This window comes from Centropristis striata, chromosome 1 (assembly GCF_030273125.1).
Source record: "Centropristis striata isolate RG_2023a ecotype Rhode Island chromosome 1, C.striata_1.0, whole genome shotgun sequence".
NCBI lineage: Eukaryota > Metazoa > Chordata > Actinopteri > Perciformes > Serranidae > Centropristis > Centropristis striata.
The window spans coordinates 16066396-16093205 of record NC_081517.1 but is presented as its reverse complement, the minus strand read 5'-3'; the positions used below and the strand labels follow the sequence as shown (position 1 = coordinate 16093205).

The 26810-nt window shown below is 40.4% G+C and overlaps 1 protein-coding gene across 1 annotated transcript in view; it reads left to right on the top strand.

Moving 5' to 3' along the window:
- The window catches only part of LOC131971205 (voltage-dependent T-type calcium channel subunit alpha-1I-like), a 239409-nt gene that overhangs the window by 105711 nt on the left and 106888 nt on the right, over positions 1-26810 (top strand). Inside the window, exons 6-9 of the mRNA XM_059332527.1 lie at positions 2741-3083; positions 4146-4238; positions 15158-15506; positions 15593-15990. Of these exons, the coding sequence (XP_059188510.1) occupies positions 2741-3083; positions 4146-4238; positions 15158-15506; positions 15593-15990 (1183 nt within the window). The remainder of the gene's footprint in view (positions 1-2740; positions 3084-4145; positions 4239-15157; positions 15507-15592; positions 15991-26810) is intronic.

Here is a 26810-nt window from a genome sequence, read left to right as displayed (position 1 = left end):
TTTATGACCTTTAAGGTTCATGTTGCCACACTTGCGAGATTGTGTTGATTCTCCTGATACAACATTAAGAAGGTCAGCCCCTACCTGACCGAGCAATCAACACAACTCCTGGGCCCTCGTGATATCAGGCTTAGACTACTCTAAGCAACTCTCTACTGGTGGGTCTTCCTGCATGTACCGCCAAACCTCTGCAGATGATCCAGATTGCTGCGGCACGTCTGGTCTTCAACCAACCCAAGAGAGCACACGTCACTCCATTACTCATCTGTCTGCACTGGCTCCCAGTTGCAGCTGCATCAAATTCAAAGCCTTGTCTCTTGCCTACAAAGCAGCAACTGGCACATCTCCTGCCTACCTGAACTCCTTTATTCAGGTCAACAAACCTTCCCGCTCACTACGGTATTCCAGTGAAAGGGGTCTGGCCCCTTTGTCGCTCCTGGGCCCTTACTAGACTCTTCTCTTCTGTAGTTCCCCAGTGATGGAACGAACTCCGAACTCCATCTGATCTGCTGACTCTCTCTATCTTTAAGAGGAGACTAAAGAGCTCTTTACTGAACACCTTCACACATAATCTACACGGATAAGAAAAGGAGTATTTGCACTACCTGATAGCACTTACGTCCTAATGGACTCAAACTTAACCCATGACACTTACTCATATGTTGTCTTTAAACTTGATCTTTGCTTGTGTTGTATGAACTGTCAAATGTTCTGCTCTTTGGATAAAAGCGTCTGCTAAATGACATTGTAGAATTGTAGACTTGTAGAAAAAGAGAGACCTGGTCAGAAACATCCAGAGCTACACTGTAAGCTTACCTGACATAAAAAGGCTCCAGGTCAGTGGGCTTGATAATAGCTCCTATTCAATACAGCACAATACAGAGAGGCAGAGTGAAAGACATAGAAAGAGCGTGACAAAGACGATGACTGAGTGAGAGACAGGGTAGTACTCACAACGCCACTTCTTTTGAGCGTTCTCAAATACCAGGTCAGATGTAATTGCTAACCAGCGTCTGCATTCATCTGTATCCCTTTCTCCGGCGTGCCCTTTAAATAGCAGCCTGCTCTCGGATTAAAGTGAGATCACACAGAGCTTTGCTCTTCTCTGTCTTTAGTGCCTGCCTTGCTCTTTTTGTAATGTCAAGGAAAACGTCTTTACTGTGTCTCTCTTACTTTATTTTATTTTTTTATTTTTTGGCTCATATATTATTTGTAATTCCTTTTCTTCACCACTTCTTGCCTTTCCCCTCTCAGTTATTGATCCGCTTTTAGATTTTTGTCCATCCTCTAATTTGTTTTGTCTCTTGCCTTATTTTTTTTCTTATCTTGTTTGATTCCTGCCGTCCATTTTTCTCCTTTTTTCTATATTTTTTTGGCATTCATCATGATCGCTCGTCATCATAATTCTCTCTCTAGACTCTCCTCCTCTACTGTATCTTCCTCTCCTATTCTTGTATCCTTCTCGTCAAGATCTTTGAATGCAAACGTTGAAATTGCAACTCTCACCGGAACTCATTTGGTGAAGAACATTCTTTCGATTTCGGCCTATCCTCTGTCAGTTTCTGTGTTAAAGCCCTCACATACCAAGTCAACTGCAAAAAAATTACATTGACCGACTGATCATGTGATCTTCTGTTAATGTTAAACACTCCATCTGACAGCCAGCTGACCGCTGGTCTGCATTCTGTGAGAGGGGATACATGTGTTCAGTTCTCTCTGCAGTTCAAAGAATATCTCAGAAAGACAAACAAAACAAACTAAGCAGCCATTTTCACGCTGCTGTGATTTTGATTTAACGGATTATTCTGGGGAGACAGCGTAAAGTTTTTCTTTGCTCTCTTTCTTTTCAGCCTATAACATGTTTGACAGCTTAAATGTTTGTTTTTGTGAAAGAAGAAAAAGGGTAGAAGTGAAAAAAAAACAGTAGATGCAGAGTTAGATTTGCTAGGCTGAACCGCCGATCAGACAGCTATCTCAGACTGACGGCACATCATCACAAAAACCACAGGAAATGGTCAACCAATTTCTGTCAAACTCCGTCAGACAGCTGACTATCAGCACGGTGATTCGAGGTTAATGCATTTCCATCACTACCTTTCTGCTCCACTCCGTCATTTTATTTCAATTTCACCATTGCAAACATAATCATCTCTTTCTCTCTCTTTCTCTCCTTCTGTTTCTCTCCATCCTTTCATCCACTCATCCCTCCGTCTGTGATCATTATATTTTCTGCTTTCGGTTCCGATCTCGCTGCACCCGAACATTGAAAATAGCCATGAAGGACAAGTGGTTTTGCTTTGTGTAAAATTCAAATAGAAATCTGGCATGGTAGCGCACACACAAATTACATAACTCTATTTATGGGATCTCTGCACTAGCCAGGCTTAAAATTGATTTCCACATTTTACTGATTACTCATCAAGCACATTCATAGCCCGGCATCAATTCGCTATATATGACTTTTTACATGGCTTTTACTATGACTCTTTACTGACTTTTTAAAACCAGGCAAAGAAGTAAGTTGAATTTAAGAACTGAAATATTATAGCTTTCCAAATATACCTTAATATCTTCAGATCAAATCAAGAAAACATTGGTTAAAATGATATTTAAATGTTTTAAGTGCTGCCAACTCAGATTACCACAACCATTTGTCCCATTAAGTGCCATATTGAGTCAGATTAAATATATTTATTTTGTTTTACTTGCTCAAATTCACTCTCTCCCTTCACCCTCCCAGCACTACGGGTATCAGCCTGCCTCGGCCTTACTACATGGCTGACGAGGATGATGAGCGACCCTTCATCTGCTCTTTGCCAGTCGACAACGGCATCATGTCCTGCACCGACGTCCCAGCTCGCCGCGAGGGAGGAAGGACGTGCTGCCTGGACAAAGACGACGCCTTGTACCGCCAGTCGCTGGGCCTGAGCCCAGAGCCTCTGGCCAATGGCAGTGTCAGTGTAGCAGGACTCTGTGTCAACTGGAACCAGTACTACACCAGGTGTCATACTGGGTACAGCAATCCCCACAAAGGAGCCATCAACTTTGACAACATTGCCTATGCCTGGATCGTCATCTTCCAGGTAAGAATGTTGGCAAACATATAAGCAGATGACTGCTTTGTTTTGGTCCTAATACACCGTTTAAGTTCTTAAGTTCTACCTTGTGATTGACAAGTCACTACAGACCTGTCAATCAGGATTGAGGTGTAGTAATATGTATTAAGGTATTGTGTACATTTCAATGGTCCTCAAATTATGAAAGCTACGCCGGCTTGTACAGCAGCCTGGTACGGCCAAGTTGTCAGTATAGTTGGGCTTGCATATACTCCTTTCCGACCAAGGCAGTTCCAGGGCCGGTTCAGAAACGGTGCCTAATCTCAAACCAGTTCCTTGATTTTTCGACAGCTAAAGAACCGGCTCTCAGCCAGGAAAACTGGTTCCAGAGCAGCACCAACTCTTTGCTGGTCTCAAACCAAAAACCACTTATGCCAGTGGCTGGGGGCAGGATAATCATGACCAGCAAGACCAACTAAAACTGGAATCATTCATTTTATTTTATTTGTCTAACTGCAATGTGATGGGCTAGTGTTAGCTTACAACAAAGGCTAATACCAAGATCTTACGTTCAGTGTTAATAAGAACATAATCACTGTCCATAGCATTCAAGATGAGCAGCAAAAATGTGCTATATCAGTCGTGTTTGGATGTCAATGTAGGCTCGCAAAGCCAGGAGCAACATTTGTACAGAGACGATGTAGTCCGTATACAGTGACGTAATGATGTAGTTCTTGAGCCTGTGGAAAAGCAAACAGATTCTGAGAAGGTGTGCAAGTTGAAACAACTAGAAACCAGCACCAGCGCCACCCTAGCAGAAGAACTAGGTTCGAGTTGGTCGAAAAGGTGTCATAGTGTTCTCTGGTTTTTAGTCAGATCCACCATTTTGTCCAAATATGGCCACCTCTGCTCCAAAAACCCAACACCAGAAAACAGCAGATTGGTGTCAGGGTGGCTACATCAACTTTTTTTTAGTCTATGAAGTGATATTGTTCCTTCAAACTTTACCACCAAAAAGCCAATAAGCAAGCAGACTTCCTGCGAATACAGTTACTGTTTATTCACTGTCACTTCCCCCCTTTATTGCAGGTGATCACTCTGGAGGGCTGGGTGGAGATCATGTACTATGTGATGGATGCTCATTCCTTCTACAACTTCATCTACTTCATTCTGCTGATTATTGTAAGTCGCACTCGCACACATATACGACAGTAAGTGCGCATAGCACTGGATGAGCCATGTCATAATAATGTTATAAAACGATTGATTATCAGATTATAGGAAAATGCAATATCACATATTAACTAATCAAAACTGTGTCCCGTGGTATTACAGCAAAAAAAACAACAACAATTTAGTTCGGCTTTAGCCAACTTTACCGATGTTGTTGTTTTTTTTTACTTGAAAGCTTGAAATAATTAAACGGTTACATGATAAAATAATTTTTACTACATTATAATCCCACTTGAAGTAAAAAAAAAAAAATTGATATCTAATACACACAAGTACACACATCCCAATACACACACACAGTGAAGTTGTCGTTTCAATATACATACTTACAGACTTTCTGTTTCCGCTGCCAAGCTACAGATGACTGCAATGAAAAGCTGTCACTCCTTCTTTCCCTTCCTCTCTCGCTTCCTCTCCCTCACTCTCTCTCACCTGAATATCCATGCGCCCACACACACACACACACACACACACAAACACAGGAGGCTGTCAGTGTCATACTGAGCAGAAATCCCTAAAGAATCCCCCCTTTGTGCGGATAAAACACTTTTTAATTCTAATCCTTTAGCTTCTGTGCCTGCGTGTGTGCTGCGATGGGTGTGTATGCTTTTGTGTGTGAGTGTTGATGCGTGTTCCCCTCAGTATATTTCTTTTTTAGCCTGTCAGAGTATGTGTGTGCATGAAAGTGTTATCATAATGCAGTGTGACTGCCAGTCCCCGTTACTTCCCCAACCCAGGGGCTGTCTTGTCTTTTTTATTACACTTTTAATTGCCTGCCTTCGATTCAGGCACAAGCTCTGCCTCACTTCTCCTCTCACCAACACTCCCTTCATTCCTTACCCATTCATTTCTTCTTCTTTCCCTCCCTTCATCTGTCTATCTCCTTAAATCTGTCAATCTCTGCTCCGTTCTTATCTCTTCCTGCTATCTATCAATCCTTCCAACATGCCCTTCCACCTTCACCCGTCTCTTCCTCCTTTCTTATCCTCTTCCTTTTATCTCCACTACCTCCTGGCTCCCTTCTTCCACACCCCTCCTGCTCCCATTTCGTTCCCCTTTCTCACTCAGCAGTATACTGAGCATCACTCATGCACCTATCACTCTACTTATTATTCTCAGTCACGCAGAAACACACACATACGCTTGCAAACAGGCAAACACACACACACACACACACACACACACACACACACACACACAGAGTTATCAATACACAGTAACACTTGGGCAGCTTGATCCTGCCTTAAAGGTCCCATATTGTAAAGAGTACATTTTAATATGTTTTTGATCTGAAAGCAGCATGTAGACCTGATTTCAGGTGTGTAAATACTGTATCAAAACACTTTATCCACAGACAAATACACACAGCCTGAATTCACATATTGTGCCTTTTAACAAGCTGTTAGGACTTCTGTGCAGTTGTGATGTCAGAACTTTACCATATATTGGTAGAAAATGCTGCTACAGTCACGTTACAGTCATTCCCCGGCTGCAATGAAGGTGCAGAGACACTGAGAGCGCAGATGTGGAAGACTTGGTAACACTGACCAATCAGAGCAGACTGGCCTTTTTTCAGGAGGGGTCTAAAAGAGACAGACGCTAAAACAGAGCGTTTCAGACAGAGGGTGAATACAGGTATATTCAGGCAGACAGTATGAGAAAAATAATGTGTCTTTTGAATATTAAGGCATGTAAACAAAAACAAAAATACAAAAATGAACATAACACATTGAACATAATGTCTCCTTTAAACTACATTGTATCCTTTTATGCTTATGTGTTATGCTTATAGGCATATAGTCTGATTTTAATTCCATGAATACTCCAGAAGTCATCATTAATTATCTAGCTCCACTAGATGTAACTAGTTACAAATAGGTACTAGTTATATGAGAAAAACACATTATGGTTGTCTTTTGATGTCAAAACATCAGTGTGAAGAAGAGTGGAGGGAGGAGGAAAGGAAGAAAGTAAATTACTGAGGACTGGAGTAAGGGTTGGTGGAGGGTAAGAGATGGAAAAAAGGATGATGAAATTGAAGCAAAAATTGAGGGAAGAGGGATGGAAGGAAATGCAGGAGAGAAGGAATGGGCTGTAGGAGATGGTGAGTGAGAGTAAGAGGGAAGAAGTGGAGGAGGGGTGGGAAAGAGGCGGATGGATCAATGAAGAGAAGGAATCAGGAGGTGGTGATGATGGGCTGGAGTGCCGGCGTGAAATCAGAGAGAGGATTGGAGGATGCTAGAGAGGAAGCGACCACATGTTGGTGTCCCTCTTTGATCTTAAATGAAATGTTATTAATTAGAGCGAATCCCTCAGCATGTCCTCCGGGCTCACATGGTTGGAGCAGACACACTGATCACAGCATCAGGTTTAACAGTATGTCATACATTATGTGCTTCCGTCCCCCAACCTTTAAAATTAAAATGCTTTGCTGGTAAGGCAAGGCAAGTTTGTACATACTGTAGCACATTTAGTTTACATAAGGAATTAAAATAGATAGAAGACAAAGTTTAAAATATTTAGAATATTGCACAGTAATATCTACATATCTTTGTATAGCAACTACTTCTTTGCTGCACAATAACTGTTTTTTAATATGGTTTCTGCCATATTTACTTTCACCTTATTTTATCTTATCTTATCTTAACATGTCTAAACCCCTTCAGACCAGCATTTTTTCTGCTGAGCAATGAAATAAATATATTCTGTTGAGATAATTTGAAGATAAGAGAAGATAAGATAAAAGTAAATATGGCAGAAATCATCTTAAATACAGTAATGCAGCAGCAAAGAAGTAGTTGCTACATAAAGATATGTAGATATTAATGTGCAATATTCTTAAAGTGCAATATTCTCTGTGCAATGGTCCATATATAACTGCTGACTCTGTGTATGCAAAAGTGATGATCATCTGGCAGTTACTGCTAAAAAAGGACCTGGCTTCCAAGATGACGCCATCCCACAACTGTGTTTTGGGTTAACTATGTTATTAGCATTTACATTGAAGAATGAGCCCAAAAAATCCCTGCAGATGTTCTAATCACCTTTGTATTATAGTGTTTTGTTAGTATTTTTGTTTTTATATTTTATTTCATTTAGCTATGTAATTATTGTTTAATCCTGTATTGTATATATCTGTGTATGAGAGGAAGATATCCACATGTGTGTTGGTGCATGTGTATAGGGGGGATAGGGGTATTGGGTGAGGAGGGGGATGTTAAGTATAGTTATTTATAGGTTTGAGAGCGGAGGGTCACTTATCAGCCCTTTCTGCTTTTTGATCTTTCCTGCACATTTTAACTGTTTCTTTTACTGCTTTTTCTTTATGATTGTATGTTTGTAAGTACAAACAACAACAATAAATAAAGAAATAAAAATTAAAATTAGCAAGGCAAGTGTGAGTTAACCTCTACTGAGACTGTTAGCTCTGTTACCGTTGTTAGCACTGTTAGCACAGTTAGGTGGGAGCCTCAGATGAGAGCCATATGGAGGCAATCCCAGACTGATTTTTGTTCTGATTGTCATGTACCATGCACCTTTTAAGCATGTTAGCATGCATGATTATAACAACTGGGTGGTTAAAGGCATACATTTAGAGTGCAATATATGGCCTGTTAGGTTATTAGCATACGATTCACTAATATTATTGTTAAATGCAAATCATTAGCATTTAATGTTGAGAAAAGGGTTAACAATTTTGTGGCGTGATGGTGCTAGATAAAAAATGAGTGGATCAGCAAAGTCTCAAAACTCAATTTTTGCTGAAAACAACAAAATAAATACATCATTGATCCATTAGCTTACCTGTCACTACCACTGGTATTTTAGATTTGCAGTTTGAAGACTGCTGGTGTAAGATATGTGCAGCACTCACACCATTTTTCAGATTCAGGATTAAAATCAACTTTTTATAATTCAAACAAAAATGTTCCTTCATATCTCTCCACTGAATATATTCTAAAGCCTGAAACATTATCTAAATGAAGAAGCAGATCCTCACTGTTCAATGTATCTCAAGATCACTGTCTTCTAATTTAGTATAATGCTTAAAAGTGCCATAGACTAAGCATCATAGCAGGATTTCACTCCCTGTTGTTGTTGCATATCTCAGAGAAAAGATCTGACAGGGAGGATCTTGTCTGCTTTGTTGCAGCATGTTTCAAGGCTTGTCTCACAAACAGACTTAGTAGAGGAAAGCGATTTAAGCGTTACTATTCACATGTTAAAAGTTCTGTTCATATCCCAGCTTGTCCTCATCTCACTAGCAGACAGATGACAAGACTTTTAATTATGTTTCCTTTAATACTGCACGACACTGAGCATAAGGAGACGGAGGAGAGCGAGAGACAGCAGCTGAGATGGAGACAAAAAGAGAAAGGGGGGGGCTTGGGTTGCATTTAGATGTTTTGACAATTTCACACACGTAACATTCATGCAGATTAACTGTGTTAAATTGAATTGAGAGAGCAGCAGAGTTGGATGAAGTTTGAGTGATATGAGAGAGAAGATGAGATGAGAACAGTGATGAGAGAGAGTATGACAGATGGAGGGACAGATTAAAAAAAGTGAGATAAAGATGGAGAGAGTTTGAGAGATGCTTTACACTGATTACCATCATGTAGAGCAGCTTAGACAAGAGGACTCAGTGGAATTAAAGGCTTTCCATGGAAAATAGCTTGGCCCTGTGGAGTTAAGGTTTAAGATTCTGAAATGCCAGCCTCGACCTGTTTTGTTACACAGTGTGATTAGCCTTCTGATTTGACGCGGTTTAAGTGCCCTCACCTGGTATTAACACTGGTATTAACATGCCCATACATGCATATAGGTACAGACCTACAGAACCCTGTCTCGGGTTTAGTAAATCTATGACCTTTACAAATTTGTATACCCAAATTTAGTAGGGCAGAAGCAAAGGAGAAAAGTTAGTACAAAGAGTGACATAGTCCACACGAGGTGGAGGTCAGGGTAGATATCAGTTATTTAATGTTATGCACATAAGTTGACTTACGTTGCATACTTAACTTACTTAACTTTGGTGCTAAACTTAAATTATGTAACAAAAATGCTTTTTTTAAACACAAATCAAAATGTTTTCTCTAACTTTAAACTAACCAGGCAGTTTTGTTTCAATGCAAAATGTTAACCACATGTTTAAAACTGCAACCATCTCACATCATGCACCTGTTGGAGTCATTGGCAAACAATATATTCATATGTCATTTAGGTATGAAGATCTGTGGAACACAAATGGTAAATGGACCCACTTATATAGCGCTTTTCTAGTCGCTTTGCGACCACTCAAAGCGCTTTACACTACAGACTGCGCTCATTCACCCATTCACACACACATTCATACTGATGGCAGAAGCTATCCTAAACGGTGCCACCTGCCACCATTGGGAATTCATTCTCACACCGATGAACGCAGCATAGGGGGCAATTTGGGGTTCAGTATCTTGCTCAAGGATACTTCGACATGCAGGCTGCCATAGTCAGGGGTAGAACCACCAACCCTCCGATCGATGGGCAACCCGCTCTACCAACTGAGCCACGGCCGCCCAAGCAGCAACAGATGACTAATTTGTGAGACAATAATAATAAAATAATAATACATTTTATTTGTAATGCACTTTACATTACAGGAAATCTCAAAGTGCTACAGGTTAAAAGCATAACAGTCTAATTATAAAAAGGATTAAAAAAATAAATAAATAAAAAAGCCAGAGACCCTGTGATGTGGCAGAAGTGCTGTGGCATGCGTTTTACAAATATTTAATCCACAAAATTCACATCAGACCATATTTGCACATTGCAAAAACCCAATTGCTTCTCCAGTTTACCAAATACACCATGTAAATAGCAACATGCCAGCTGGGTATGGGAGATAACACTCTGATTGGTTTCATTCAGGTTACGCCCAAAACATACAACCCTTTTGCCACTTGTGCCATACTTTGAGCCCAGGTTGTCTGTCCTTTAATTTGCAAAAGGCAGTTGGACACACACTAATTGCACTTAAGTTTAGTGCAGTTGCAAAATCAGCAAGCATGGTGCTAGTCTTGTTCCTGCCCCACTGTTGAATAGAAAGCAAATACTGACAATGGTAAATGTGTAAAACCAAAACACTGAGCTAAAATAGGCCTCAAGACCTGGTGAAACTCTGGATTTATCACCTTTTACAAAACTTTGATGAGTGGAGCTGTAATTTTTGGGAGTCATGGTCATTCTTATCAAAAAATGGAGGCTTGTCTCCCTTTCTTTCTTTCTTTCTTTCTTTCTTTCTTTCTTTCTTTCTTTCTTTCTTTCTTTCTTTCTCTCTTTCTTTCTCTCTTTCTCTCTTTCTTTCTTTATCTCTTTCTTTCTTTCTTTCTTTCTTTCTTTCTTTTCTTTCTTTCTTTCTTTCTTTCTTTCTTTCTTTCTTTCTTTCATAGTGCATCTATTCACTGTCATCCAAACTTCCCTCTCACACATAGTCATTATGTCACTGTACTGCAAACACTAAAGCAGCGACACACACACATACACACTCTCTCACACACACACTAATCTAATTGTATTTCAGCAGCTCCAGCTGAGTGTGAGTATAAATATTTGATGGGATCGGTGAGGGTGCTGAACTGGTGCTGGGACCCACTGCCTCCCTTTCAGCCTGAGAGTCCAGAGAGCTGGCATGAAATCCAGCCAGTGCGACCACAAATCTCTGCTTTGGATCAATGAAGAGCTGCTTCACACACAAAGCACACACATAGGTCGGCTTACACTCACTTTTTATCCAGCTCTTCCATAGTCTTTGTCACAGCGGTTCAGATGGAGAGCAGAAGGGGGTTATCAGGCTTCACAATCACTATTGATCAGAGCCCAGAGAGCGTTAGACTTCATCCCCCTCTCTGCCTTCTCGCTTTCTCTATCCTCCTCTTTTTCCACATCAGCTATGCTTCTCTGGGTGACCTTGCCCTTTTCCTCCTCTCGTTTTCTCTCTCTGCCTATGACTGTTTCACCTGCAGTCTCTTGTAAAGAGGATCAGCCTAAAATGTCAAACACCCATTAACATTAACTCGTTTTCTGACATAACTCTAAAAAAGTATTATATTTATATAATTATTAAAAGTTTTAGCAATATCTGCAAGATAAATGATTGGCCTTAAACCTGGTTAGTTTGATTTACAATAAAGCATTGAATCAGCTTTTCAATAATTCAGTTTGTGAGTTCACAAACAGAAAGAGAAAAAGGAAGAGAGTGAAGTAATTATTTTATTTTAATTATTAAGTAAATTGATTCTTCATTCTTCTCTTTACTTATATTGTGTTTGAATATTCCTCTTGTATACTCAAGTCTCCCAACATTCCACCATTAATTAATGGACACCAGGCTCAAGGCCAAGTATCCGTCTTTCAGATTTTTTTCTTACAAAAGTGCTACATGGAGTTGGCCCCATGGTGAATAGTTTGAGTTTTTGTGTAGAATTTTAAATTCTCTGTCACGCTTCAAAAATAAACAGTTCTGACAGGTTAATAGGGTTAGTATAAAGAGTGACATAGTCCGCATGGGGAGGAGGTGACATTCAGGTCTGCCTGTCCCTAAATACATTATGTAATTTTGCACTCAAAGCCTTTTTCCCACACCAGTATTCTAACCTGGAGACCTAATTTGATTAGTAATAACACTATCTTTACATGCATTTGTGACAGAGCTTGATTTTTTTAGGTAAGGTTGTCAAAATACAATATTTTATGCACATGGGTAAAGTAAATGAAGAGTTCATAACTTATTACTGCAACAAATAATAGCTGGGCTTGGGAACAGGTTTTAATGTACCAAACTTAATTATAATGATGGCTATTAACCAAAGTTTCATTGATTCCCGATTGAAAATCATAAGGCTGTATGGATGCCAACATCAAAGATTAAAAAGCAATTTGAATATCAAATCAATCAAATCAAATGAAAATTACTTTATTTTTCCCCAAGGGGAAATTCAGTTAGTCTGGTAGAATCTCTGTTAGAATGAGACAGCCTGATGGCTGTAGGAGAGAAGGATCATTTGTATCTCTCCGTTCTGCAACGGAGATAGGAGCCGTCTACTGCTGTTTGATCCGGGTATTTCAGGATGACCTCGAACATGTTGACAGGTCATCTCTCCACCACCTCCTCCAGTGTGTCCAACCTGGCTCCATCCACAGAACCAGCTCTTTAGACCAGTCTGTCCAACCTCCTTGCATCTCTGTGTCTGATGCTGCCTCCTCAGCAGACTGCAGCATAAAACAACACACTACCACCACAGACTGATAAAAAATCTGCAGCATCTTACTACAGATAAACAGAGATCTGAGCTTCCTTAAGAAAAAGAGGTGGCTCTGCCCCATTTTGTAGAGAGCGTCAGTGTTTAGGGACCAGTTCAACTTATTATCCAGGTATACACCTAGATACTTATAACTTGGCACCACCTCCATGCCCACCCCTCAGGTATTCACTGGCTGAAGGGGGTGCTTGAACCTGCAGAAATCTATGATCATTTCCTTAGTCTTTGAGGTGTTCAGGAGGAGATAGTTCTTGTGACTCCAGTCACTGAAGGCTTTTATCAGATCCCTATATTCAGATCCCTGTCCATTCCTGATACACGCGGCAGGACTCAGAGTTGTATTTGAAGTCTGCTGTGTGCAGTGTGAACAGGAATGGAGCCAGAACAGTGCCTTGTGGAGCCCCTGTGCTGCTCATTAATGTCCCAGAAACACAGTTCCCCAACCTGACATACTGTGGTCTTCCTGTTAGGTAATCTGTGATCCAGGAGATGAAGGAAAGATCCACTCCCATCTCTGTGAGCTCGTTTTTGAGTATGTTGGGTTGGATGGTGTTGAATGCGCTTGAAAAATCAAACAACATGATTCTCACATAAGCACCAGTCTTCCTCCAGATGAGCAAACATAAGAATATTAAAGAGTGTACCGATTTCCCTTCAGGTCTGGAGGACCAAATATATTGCTGACAAAATACAAACAACACTATTAAAATGTTATTATTTCCTCCTTCCCTTTGCTACATGAATTAAAAGTAACTGTTGGGATGCATTCTTTGCAATTCTGCCCAGCATGTATCCATAAGCTAAGTGTAAACTTATACTTATAGGTATTTGTGTATTTGAGGAACAAGACTTGTGTCGCCACTGACCACTTGAGTAAGATATTGACAGGGTGACCATATAAGCTGACCACACATCACCACATATATTACATCTGTATTGACAGCTTTACCGTATAAGCAAAATGTTAAGCAACCTCCAATGTACCAGAATAACTGGCACAGTACCATGACGAGTATATAAGGAGTTTCAGTCTCTGTAACCTTTTCATTCATTCTCAAGCATGTCAGAACTGAATCCAACGACGTGTGGATTAAACGTACATTGAACAACCACCTCTCTGCTTGTTCTCCTCATTCATCAAACCTCAACAAAAAGTAGCAAATTGCCCAGCTTATATATCCTGCACTGGACTCACCATACTATAATTCATGAAGTGGACATTCCAGGATGGCACTGTTTTTCCATGCTTTGCGCTTCTTCTGGAGAATCAATATTGAGGCCAAATCTTAATGTGGGAGTTTTTTTTTCCTTTTCCAAATGGGAATTGTCGTTTCACAATGCTATACATTGTTATCATCACTAATTGTTATTTGAACTTCTATTCCGAGAAATCATGTTTGTTTTTTTCTGGTGCTGTCGTGATTGGCTGTGTGTACTATGATACCCATGGGCCTGAGCTGTTGCTATTGAGAATAAGCCAGTCAGAGGCGCAAATTAGAGCTGTAGCTTATTCAAAACTTAATTGTTGCAGTTTGGAATAAAATACACTGCAATAGTTGCCAAATTAATCCAAAATTGACCCAGAATCCCAAACTAAATTAATTTAAGTGCAGATTGTATCGTTTGGTTTGTCAACAGTATCGTTTTAGCTTCTTCCCTACACTACCAGCACATGTAATAACATTTGAAGCTTGGATATTTCTTTCTGAAATGCACATTGGCAGTCATAGTGTACTTATAACCTCATGCTTTTATGTACATAGCCTTGTATTGTCAATTTTTTTTTGAAAGCTCCAGGATTTTTTGTTCTATTGATTCAACCAGGAGAGTTTGATGTCCCTCCAATGTGTGGAAGTACTCCAACTGTGAGTCATCCAACATCCACAGTGTGAAGAAAATGAAAGAGTCTTTAAACTCTGAACTAGGGACACCCCAAATAGCTACTCTTACTTTGCAAGAGAGAGCCAAAAGAGCTGGTGCTAGGTTACAGTTTCATTGATAAAGGAAACACGTTTTTGTAGCCTGAGCTGAGAGTATATTTCTAAATCACACAAAGTTCAAGGTTGAAACTTTTTTCCCATGTGAATGAGATTCAATTTAAGCTCATGATCAAATAAGAAATATTAGGAGATTTAATTATCAAAGGGTAAAGATGTCAGCTCCCCTTTCCCTGTAAGTTAATAATGGCTGTTGTGGTAGCAAAATGCCTTTATACTCTCAAGAGAAAAGTACAGGAGTTACAGCTCAGTATGCTCAATGTTTTCACTGCAAACACTGCAGCTTTGTTTGTAACCATATTGTGTAATGTGTTATGTTTGGACTTGTCCAGCCAAGTGGGCTAACAGGCTAGAGGTAGCAGCAGCTAAACTCCACTGGCCTCAAGCCATCTTGCTCAGACTTCTTTATTCAGTGTGATTTGTTGGCAGAAACTGACCGCTAATAGCTCAGAGTATTTCATGCCAGTGATTTCAGATGTAGCACATTTTATGTTTTGTAAAAAAAAAAAATATATATTTTTTCAGTGGCTCTTAAAAAGCTATATTGCATTTATGGTTCTCGTCCCTCTAGGTTGGTTCCTTTTTCATGATCAACCTGTGCCTCGTGGTCATCGCCACCCAGTTCTCAGAGACCAAGCAGAGGGAGCACCAGCTGATGCAGGAGCAGCGAGCGCGGTGCTCGTCCTCCTCCACCCTGGCCAGTGAGCCGGGCGACTGCTATGAGGAACTCTTCCAGCTGGTCTGCCACATTATCCGCAAAGCCAAGAGACAAGCTGTCTCCCTTTTCTACACCCTGCGGGGGAAACCTCGTGGCTTCCGGGGCGTCGGAAGAGGTAGAGGAGGAGGAGGTGGAGGAGATTGGAGGGACAGAAAGGCCAATGGAAGGGGAGGACAAGAGAGAAGAGCAGTGATGAGGCGTGGTATGTAACTGTAGAAATACTCATTAGTGTTTAATTGCATGATTTATACAGTGATCCTTCAACACCCTACATTTACAATATTTCAGGTCCACCATGTCCCCACCATAATAAACCTGACCACGTGTCACCCATGGCCCTCACCACTGCCTCTGCCTCCGATGGCTGCCCTCAGTGTGCGGCAGCCCTGGCGCTCACTGATGGGGTGGGACCGGCTCGCAGTGCAGTGAACGATGAGGCGGAGGAGGGAGCTGTGGAGGAAACGGACAGGGAGGGGGTACATGCTGGTAGTAAGGAGAAGGGCAAGAAAGGCCAGGAGGGTGAAGGGGAACGTAAGGGCTGTAGCCCGAAGAAGAGATGCAGAGAGCTGTGGCACGACATCCGGATGAAGCTGTGGGGAATCGTGGAGAGCAAGTACTTCAACCGAGGCATCATGATCGCCATTCTGATCAACACCATCAGCATGGGCATCGAGCACCACGAGCAGGTACGGACAGCTGCAGCTGTGCAGTGTTTGAAATGTTGCTTTTGGTCCTTTTTGCTTTTTTAAAAATGTTTTTGGGTTTTCTGTCCGTCCATCCCATTCTGGTGAAGGTGATATCTTAGGACCACCTGGAGGGAAATTATTTAAATATGACGCAAGCGTCTATTTGAACATAAGAAAGAACTCAATGGAATTTGGTGTTCATAGGTCAAAGGTCAAGGTCACTCCAATCTCACAATACACATTTTTGGCTATAATTCATATACAAATTTGGATACAATTTCTCGCAAATGTCTAAATACTTCAAATCAGCTTGCAGATATCCTTTTAAGGTTTTGTGGACAATTTGTGTAAAGTTTAGCGCAAAAACAGCTTCTTGAAAAGTTGAACAATCTGAAACCTTTTGGCTCAGTAATACCATTCTGACAAGGAACATCCACAGTAGTCTAAAATAAAATGTAAAAGTACTGCTTTTGCCAGTTTCTCTGTAGTTACATAGCTATCAACATAGTCAAACTCCAGTCAGACATCCAATAGCAAGGGATAAGCAGGGGAATTTTTCTTATATTTACGTGCTAGGCTGGTGTTCTGTTTTTTTCCTTTTGTTATTTAAGAGCAAAATTAACAAGTCCATGCCTCAGTATGACTTACTTATGGTACTCAGCCTCAAGTTCATTTGTTCCTACTGAAGACACGAATCTGCCGTTTTTACTGACAGACACATAGAGAAAGACTGCTATACATGCCCACATTCACACCTACAGGCAATTTAGAGTCACCAGTTAACCTGACACCTGCATGTCTTTTAACTGTGGCAGAAGGCCTGAGAGCAGGGGAACACCTACGCGAACATGCAAACTTAGATTTGATTTGAGGGAGCCAAAGGCAGCAGGATGTGAATAGACTCAAAATACCTGTTCCTGTATTTCAAGTCATTGATGTGTTTTTAACCAGTTTTGGCCATCGATAGGGCTTTGTAACACAAGGCAATAAGCTATATGGAATGCTTTAGCCACACAGGAAACACTTGCAGTAGGATTAATTAATTGGGTTTCTTTTTTTCATCACAATAAGACAAACAGAAAATACTAACATACGTTTTTATTAATAATTGGTAATAATTGGTTGGCTCATGACCGTGAAACATCAGATTTCCACGGTCATCACTCATGTGATTGTATTTTATTATTTTCATTTGATACTTTATTTATACCAAGAGGTATATCAACAGCTCTTGAAGCTGCTAAGTGTAAAAAGAAAATAATGAGAACCCAATTAGAAACATTCTCAGCTTTCTAAGCTTTTACAACTTTTAGTTGAAAGAGAAAAATGTAACAATGCTTGGAGGAAGACTTCCTCCATTAGCGATAATGTTGTCATTGTTGTTACTTATCTCACTGTGTGTGTTTATCTTTAGTTATTCATAACCAATTAGCATGCACTTGCAAGCTAACAATGTTATAATATGATTGTGGGAATCTATAGCAGTTCAAAAGAAGGATTTGCGTGTTCTCAAGTGTTTTCTAGAAGCACAGGCCTCTCTATCCCCCTCTGCCGACAGTTATTTAAGAGTGAACCGACAACCATGTTTGCAGTGTGAATCCACAGTCTCTATTAGTGTCTCTTCCTGTCACTCAACGTCCACACTCCTCCGCAATGTAAAGCTCACGATATTCTCTCCCCTGCACATCCAATCTCTCTTTCTTACATTTCTTGGCCTCCTTCTCCCTCTATAATACCTGTGCAATGTGACTCCCAGGCTAACAGGATAGACATGTCTACACTCAGGTTTGGCAGTAGAATGTAGGCAGGGCCATCAGAACGTTATCGCACCTTTGGTTCAGATCACACCCATCTACAAGTTGTAAAAAATGATGCCTCGTGCTTTCTTTCAATTTTTGCCTATTTTTCCCCCATCTTCCTGTCTCCTTCTGTCGCATTGCTTTGTGCACTCTTTGTCTTTCTATCAATATTTCCCGCTCTCGCTATACCATCGCCCACTTACGCCTGCCACCGCCGCAGTGGTGGGTCGTCTCTCATCTGAGGGGCGGCTAAAAATAGAGAGAGACAGAGCAAGAGAGGCAGAGGGAGACTTTGCTCCTTTAATGTGGAGGAAACAGCGAGCTGGAATGTCTGTAGTTCCACTGCCTGTTTAGCAAACTGGAGTCATGCCTCCCTGTGTTTGAACAGCGGTATCAGAGCTTAATCTGTCTCATCGCTCTGATCCTTCTCCTGTAGAGAGGTGCTTCCACCTGTCCTACTACACCTGTGGTCCATGTTTCTGTTGGTGTGGAAGCAACAGATAACCAGTGTGGGAAATGCCAGCCAAATGTTTTTTTATTATTATCATTTCTTGGTTGCAGGTATGATTGCAGCCATCAGGCACTTTGGCAGGCAACCAAACATGACTTGGAGGGAGAAGTTACCTTTAAAATATATTTTTTTAAATAATTTGTTGGTTACAAAGAGTTTGCTTTGCTTTGCTTTGGTGAGCAAAGACATATTGTGTACTAATTAAAGTACAAGATCTTATATTTTATTAGATTTCAAAAAGGCAGCTTAACAACGCTGTATTATTTCATTAAATGTTTAAATATTATATTCAATAGAGCTGAAAACCTTAGCACTTTCGCCTCACAGCAAGAGTTTGCATGGTTTCCCCGTGTCAGCGTGGGTTCTCTTCGGTTCCTCCCACATCCTCCCACAGTCTGAAGACATGCAGCTTAGGTTTGAATGGTGACTAAATTGCCCGTAGGAGTGGATGAGAGCATGAATGATTGTCTGTCTCTATGTGTCAGCCCTGTGATAGTCTGAAGACCTGTCCAGGGTGTATCCCGCCTCTCGCACATTGTCAGCTGGAATTGGCTCCAGCCCCCCTGTGACCTTGGTTCAGATGAGTGGTTAAGGATAATGAATGACTGAATGCATCAATGAAAACCTAGATATTTCTGGATACACTTTGGTTGTCTATGCCATACATCGACCATCCAAAACTCAGCAAAACTGTAAGGAATGCATCATCAGCCTTAACTGCTATGTTTATTTTTTTCTAACATAAGCTCCAATTGTTAACATGCAGTGCTAGATACTTTAGATACAGTAGTAAGCAGTCAAGTCATTATTAACTACATAAATTTGTAGTTACAAAAAAAAAACACAACTAGTATATAATATACACTGTGTAGGAAGCCAGTCATGGATGCTAAGTTTAATTTAGATAATTTAGTATGTTTTGCAAAAGTTACACTTTAGCAAACCCCAGCCAATAGTGTTAGCATGTAGCTTTAGTCTCAGACTTTAGGAACACTACTATGTATGTCAAGTGCATATGTAAGACTCATTTTACAAGATTGTTGTTTATAATTAAGTGAGATGGGAATTATAAAATGTCTGTCAGAGATAGCAATCAACTCATGGGGCTAACGTTAGCTTAATTACCTTGCTAGTTACAGCTGATTACAATCGGCCAGCAAACTGTCATTTCAGCTGGCAAAATGAACGATTGCTGGCCACAAATGAAAAGCCTGCCTTTGTGCATCCCTGATATGGAGGGACCCATTGTTTCAGAAATGACTACAAATTTCTAAGCAGTAAATCTGCCACCGTTATTATTGTAAACAGCATGATGTGCCAAGTGAGGATAGAAAGCAGGCATAGCAATAGTAACTAAGTGGACCAGGACATATCTAACAATCAGCTGAATGTTGCAGATTATTTTCATTTTTAAAAGAACCCTGTAACTATTCTGAGATGAGGTGTTGTTGAATGTTAAAAGTCCTTAAAAAATCAAGATAAAGTTCTACTTTCCATTGAGTGCATCTTGAAGTGCTCTTGAGATCACAAACAGGACCATTATTCTTGGGATTCAGTTGTCAGACCACTCAGTCACTGTCTTAGAGGGGACATTAGCTGTTACAATGGCATCATGTGCATTGCTAAAAAGTCAAGGCTATATCCCCCATTGAACAGGATGGATTGCTCAAGTGAGAAGACACTTCAGAGAATTTAACAGCTGTTTGAGAATTAATAATGCAGCAGCGTGATAGGCACTTTGGAGATTTGACAGGGATGGAGGGAGATCAAACAGCACTGCTTAATGATTGTCTTACTCTGCCAAAATGTCAAGATTAAGACCAAAGGAAATTACCAGACTGATGTAGCAGGAGCAGCCATGGCCAGAGTCAAAAATATGCAATACCACCCACATACTTAGTTTCATACTTTTTTGGGGGGATGACTGTCATATGCAAATTAAATCACAGCAGAAACCAAACATATTTGGTAAAAAAGCGAAACTAGGCCAGAGAATTCAAAAATAAAAACATAATTGGGTTTTGGAGGACAATGAATCAATCCACAGGAAACAGTTCCATGTCTTGGAATAGAAAATGAGAGCAACTGCGCTACTGATACCCTGAAATTAAAATTGATGTTGTGAATAAATACAACCTTCCTTCCCTACCTGAAGATTACTGAAGAATCAATAGCCAGCGGAACATGACAAGATGGCTATTTGCATTAAATAAGGTTGATGTGGAGACAGGCTGTTATTAAAGATATTTTTTCACTCTCTGCACAAAGCAAATAAGTGTAAATCACTTTTTTTCTTTTAGAATTGAAACATGGAAAGACATTGGGGGATTTAGGTGTGTAATGATTTCCATTATCACATTACTGATATTTATGCATGATACCACAGCAGTGGCTTTGGGTTGTTCAAAATTACCGTTAATGTTATATGAGACAGGTGAAAAGGTGTTGCACTAACAGAGGTCAGACTCACTGTGCATCAGATGCTAAAAGCATTGGAGTAGTCCAAAGGCTGAACTTGTGGGATGAGATCAAAGGAATGTCATATGACTAAACAACAAATTAGGTTTGCCATCCAAAATGACACATATCACATTTACATTAGTGTTCTCTGATCTGCAGCTCTTTGGTTATGTTTAAAGTTTAAAGTCAACAAAAACTACCTGGTCAATTTTAAGGACACTTCACAGTTATGGTCTAAAGGAATTTGCATTAACTGTTGATAGGACATAAATGCCAACAGCTCTGGTGTCAAAGTCAGAGACACTTAACAAACACCCAAGCAACCACCCACCATGACCTTCTGTACACACACCAGCCGAGTCACAGCATGCCATGTGATCCGATTTGATTTGATCAGATGTGTGTCTTGTATGGCTGCTCTTAAGAAGGTCTGCAGTGTTGTACATCTGAAACAATTAATTTATTTATGTATATCTTATTTGACAGAAAATGACACTGAGAGAGAGTTAATGTGTCTATAACCAGAAGTCCCTGGCAAGATTACATCTTGTTTTAGGTGTTTGAACAAACAACCAATGTGGTTGTTTTTTTGGTGAACATAAGAAACTAAAGTGGCATGTTCAATTGGTTAATATGACATCTCAAAAAATTAGAATATCATGAAAAAGTTCAATACTTTTTTCAGAAAGTGAAACTCATAGTTTTTCTTGTAATTTTGATGATGAAGATTTGATGATCTGACTTAGAGATAATGAAAACCCACAACTCAGTGTCTCAGAAAATTAGAATGTTGTGAAAAAGTGATGATTTGGGGCCGTGTCCTCTGCTGGTGTTGGTCCACTGTGTTTTCTGAAGCCCACAGTCAACATAGCAGCCATCTACCAGGACATTTTAGAGCTCTTCATGCTTCCACAAGCTCTTTGAAGATGCTGATTTCATTTACCAGCAGGACTTGGCACCTGTCCACACTGGAAAAGGTACCAAAAGCTGGTTCAGTGACCATGGTGTTACTGTGCTTGACTGGCCAGCAAACTCGGCTGACCTGAACCGCATAGGAGTCTATGGGCTGTTGTCAAGAGGAAGGTGAGAGACACCAGACGCAGAAGGACGATAAAGGCAACGTGTCCCACAGTGCCACAGGCTGATCACCTCCATGCCACACCATATTAATGAAGTAATTCATGCAAAAGGATCCTATGTATTATTAAACTTTTCTGAGACACTGAGTTTTGTGTTTTCATTATCTGTAAACCATAATCATCAATAATCATCACAATTACAAGAAATACAGGCTTGAAATATTTCACTCTATGTGTAATGAATCTATATAATATACAAGTTTCACTTTCTGAAATAATTGACAAAAAATATTGAACTTTTTCACGATATTCTAATTTTTTTAGATGTACCTGTGATGCTGGCAGAGTAGCAGGCTAGAACGCACTCACTTAAAAGGATAGTTTTGTTTTTTCGAAGTGGAGTTGTATCGGATACTTATCCATAGTTAGTGTATTATCTCCAGTAGATACTTGTCTGTTCGTCCCCAGTTGAGAAGCAGGCGGGATTACTGACAAAAATAGCTAAGCAATGTAGTGCTGCGGATGGTGGCAGCAGTTTAACTTATTTCAAACCCCCCAAAAACCCTCAGACCAGACTGGTCTCCCCTCAAAAACGAATGAACAGCTGACTTTCACCCAGGAGAATGCGGTTTGTGTCCGTTGTGAAAACAAAAGTAACCGATTTTTAATGTATGTTGTGATGTAATGGGTGGTACTGACATACAACCTATTCTGTCGTTTAGGTTGGAGATCACACAGACGGCCTCTTTCTTGGCCTCCAATTTCCCTCCCTCTTGTCAGTCTTTCTCTGCAAAATTTCTTCTGTATACTCTGGTTCATAAATGTATCCTCTTATCTCCTCGGTGAGTGGCATGTTGCTGCTTCTGTCATGATCACTAATGTTTGTATTTTTCTGCATTTGTCATCTATTCAATATACAGACCCAAACAGCTGGTCAGTGCAGTTGCTCTTATGCATAGGAATATGGAAATTTTGCAGCAGAATTGTCTTTCTGCATTTGCATTTTAAATATCATGCAAATTCTAATTTTGTATCAAATCATTTTAATGGACATTAGAAGGTTATTGAGGTATGATAAAGCGTTATTCACTCATGTTTAAAGAGGTAGGTTTTCAGTACTTTCCAGGCGCTGGAACCATACCAACATCAGTTTGTAGTCACTAATATTATCCTTTATTAGCTTTTAGATTAGATTAGATATGATTAGATTCAACTTCATTGTCATTGAACAGAGTAACAATTACTAGGACAACGAAATTAGCCATCAACCCGTCCATACATATACATATACATACATACAATATGACAAAGGGATGGACAGGACAGGAAGACAGGGATGGAAGAAAAGGAGACAGCATAACATGAGGAGAGGGGAGCAACATAAGCACACTTTACAACATGAAAAACGACTTGGGAGGGTGTCGTACCATGTACAGTCTGTAAAGCCCTTTGAGGCAAATTTGTGATTTGTGATTTTGGGCTATATAAATAAAATTGACTTGACTTGACGGTCCGGTCAGGTCCTGCAGCCATAGATTACGTATCTGTATATATGTCCGTGTGTATGTATGTATGTATGTATGTATATATGTATAAGTTTGTGTCTGTATAGGCCTTATGAGTCGCCTCGCCTGGCATCCCAATCAGTCAGTGCCTCAGTTCACAGGAATGTCATAGCGATAACAGCAAGTTGCAATGGAGACAGCCCTGGTCAGGTTCCAAACAGAGTCAACAATCAGCAGGTGTCTGTGGGAAGTGTGGGAGGGGGTGCAAGAGTGTCTCGCTGCAGTGTTCTTCCAGAGGAGTTGTTCCAGCAACGGCCTTGAGGCCAGAGCTTGTTTGGGCTCTCCTTGTCCATTCTGGTCTCCAAATCGATCCATTTACCTCTGCAAAGCTGTCGGCTTCTCCAAGATGTTATCCATGTTATGGTTTATAGTCACAATCTGAGTGCCGACAGCTCTGCCCACTGCTTCAATCAAGTAGGGCAGCCTTATGGGGCCTTGGACAGCTGTCACCATTTTCTGTATTCCTCGATAAACCAGGGCAATGCCTAATCCAATCAGCAAAAGACCTGTAATCATGTTTCCGAATAGGTAGATGTCTTCAATGTCCTCCACGGAAAGTGGTCGCCACCTCTGCCACACGTCCATCTCTAAAAATCCATGATTTTTAGAGTCTCTCAAAGTATAAGACAGTAGACTAGACGGGACGAGTGGAGCGAAGCAGGGAAGATAAGGGAGGGGAGAGGAGACAAAAATGCGACCACCTTCGTTGAGAGCGAGAGTAGAGTATTAAATGTAGGTTTTGTTTCACATCAGGTTACTGAGGTTGTTTTTAAAGATTTTTTAAAATGTAAATATATAAACTTCACAAGTACAGTAATTGCTCACTTTCTGAAGTTGACTGTGTCCTCAGTGGGATGTCAAATCCCCGCTTTTCTTATTTTATTCCATACATCAGCCAAAAACACAGAAGTCTTTAGATCTGTTCCCAGGTCTGCGGTAATGAGACGAAAGTAATGGATCTCCAGGGGCTGCCGATGCTGTTCGGCTGGTCTGCAAACAGCGGTCAGCCGTCACATCGTTACCGACACTGGTGGGCACGCATCATTAGCCTGTTTTTTCACACTGCTAAACACTCATTAGTACTGACAAACACACACACATATACATGCAGCAGTACAAACAGACGCACACAGATAGACATGTAAATGCAAAACCCTCAGTGCTCATTGATTCTGATTCTTCGGTGAAATGTCAGAAGCATCACTGCTGAAGTTACAGAGCAGCTCTGTGGAATAGTGATGTGCTGGGAATCATGATTGTGCCAAATTTAGCCCTTTGTGTGTCTATGTGTGTGTTCCTTCTCCATATTGAGCAAAGCCAAAGAGAAACAGAAAGACAAAAAGAAGAGAAGGACTCAAACAGTGTCAGAGACAGCTGAAAAGACAGACATTGATGCACATTAACAACTTGAGACTGACAGCAAGTAAGAGAAAGTGAAAGATATTGTATGGGCATACAGTGAGAGCCAAAAAATAAATCCATCCAACTGCTCCTGCCAATGTGCAAGTGTTAACAAGACTGAGTGGACTTGTTTAAATACTGGCAAATGGACTTAAGTGCTAATTTTATCACTCTCACAAACAATTGCTTTGCTGGTGTTACTTCCACGACTGAATACAGTGTTAGATTATAGCTTTGGGAGTAATCTTTCATGTTGTTTCCACAGTGTAAGGAGTAAAATGTTGGACCTCTATTAGTGGCAGCATCTGCAACATCCATAATTGATGATAAAATGTGTCACGTTTTGTTTGCCTGGTACCTGCTGCTGTGTTGGAAAGGAGCGGCAGGTGGGCATGTGGACATGCAGAGCAATCACGTACTGGCTATTTTACTGCTTGCTAGTGTATTTTTTCAATAATCCTTTAAAATTGCAGCTAACCTCTGCACTTAGTAATTTTTCCTCGTAATTTCTCCTGGCATTATTGTGTGTGTGTATGTGAGTGCAGTTGTGTGTAAAAAGCTTTTGTCCTTCTCCTTGCCCTTTCCAATGATCAATTTGGAACGTTCGATCCATGGTGAGTAAAGTGGCTGATAACTAGACAAAGCGATGAGGAAGCAGAAGAAAAAATGGACCAAAGGACAGAAAGAGAGAAAGGAAAAACTCAGCTATGAGGAGATTCCTTTAGGGTTTTTTTTTTATTATTATTTCTTGCCAGAAACACAAATAACTAGTCTTGCTGCTTGTGTATGTTGTAGCCATGCGCGCAGATGGCACTAGGGATGGAGGGGATATGTCCCCCCTAGATTCATAGTGATCCCGATCCGTCCCCCCACTTTCAGCAACAAACATCGCCGGTAAAACAGAGGAGTTATATTCCATTAGTTAGCCTAATTTACATTGCAGTGCACATAGAGAGTTCGGCAGCTAATGGTGCGTTCAAGGTCTAAACAAATGTCAGAATTTGAAGTTGTTCCGAGCTCCAAGTTCCGACTTTCAGAGTAAATTGCTAAAATACCTAATAAGGTGTTACAGTAAGAATGTGTTAGGCCCGCCTTAAAAATAAAAGCAAACACATGTAGCTTTCAAAATAAGAGCACATGGATGTGTTAGCAGAGTCCAACACAAATTTAAAATAATTATTTTATACAGTCTATTGACCTAGACGGACAAGAAATTGCCCAGCAGTATGTTAAGGGAAATGACAGGAGGAGAGATGTTTTTGGGTCCTTCACTGAGTCAGTTTCAAGTCAGTAAATTTGTTTGGCTGCACTGGGAATTTCATGTACAAACTTTGGTTCAGGCACAGAGTGCAAAAATTAGCCTACTCATTGAGTTGAAATCATTTGCTGACAGCTTCATCCCCCCAGTTCAAAAATCCCATCTGCGCCCCTGGTTGTAGCCATACAGTTTCTGTGTGTGTTTAAGGTCATCATCAAGTGTTTATCCTCAAACTGCATTCCAGTCAAAGTCCCAGTTGAAATTTTCAAACTCTTACCTCCCTTCAATTCAGGTGGACAATGCCAGACATAAAGAAAAAAAATTGCTGACCTTGACATTTTTCTTTCTCTGACTTGCTTTCTATTTAATTTCTTTCTTAATTTAATCTGTCAACTTTCTGCCGTCATGTTTGTCTCTCAGTTTTTAAAATCTAGCTTCCTATATTTTGCTTTGCCCTACAATATGCTAGCAATGCCTACAATGCTAACACTTTAAAGCATTACATACAGTGGCGGACTCAGACTGTTAGAAGGGCGGGGGCAAAAAATAAAAAGGGCACATTCTGCACAACATGGGGCCCCACCAGCACGCAAAAAGCTATGATGCATCATGTATGATGAAATATTAGCATTAAGTTAAAATGAGATCTAGATCAAAGTAATTAAAGATATGGTACTGACAATTAAAAGTATCGAACGAAACCATGTAGGTGGGTCCGGGGGCATGCCCCCCCGGGAGAAAATGTTT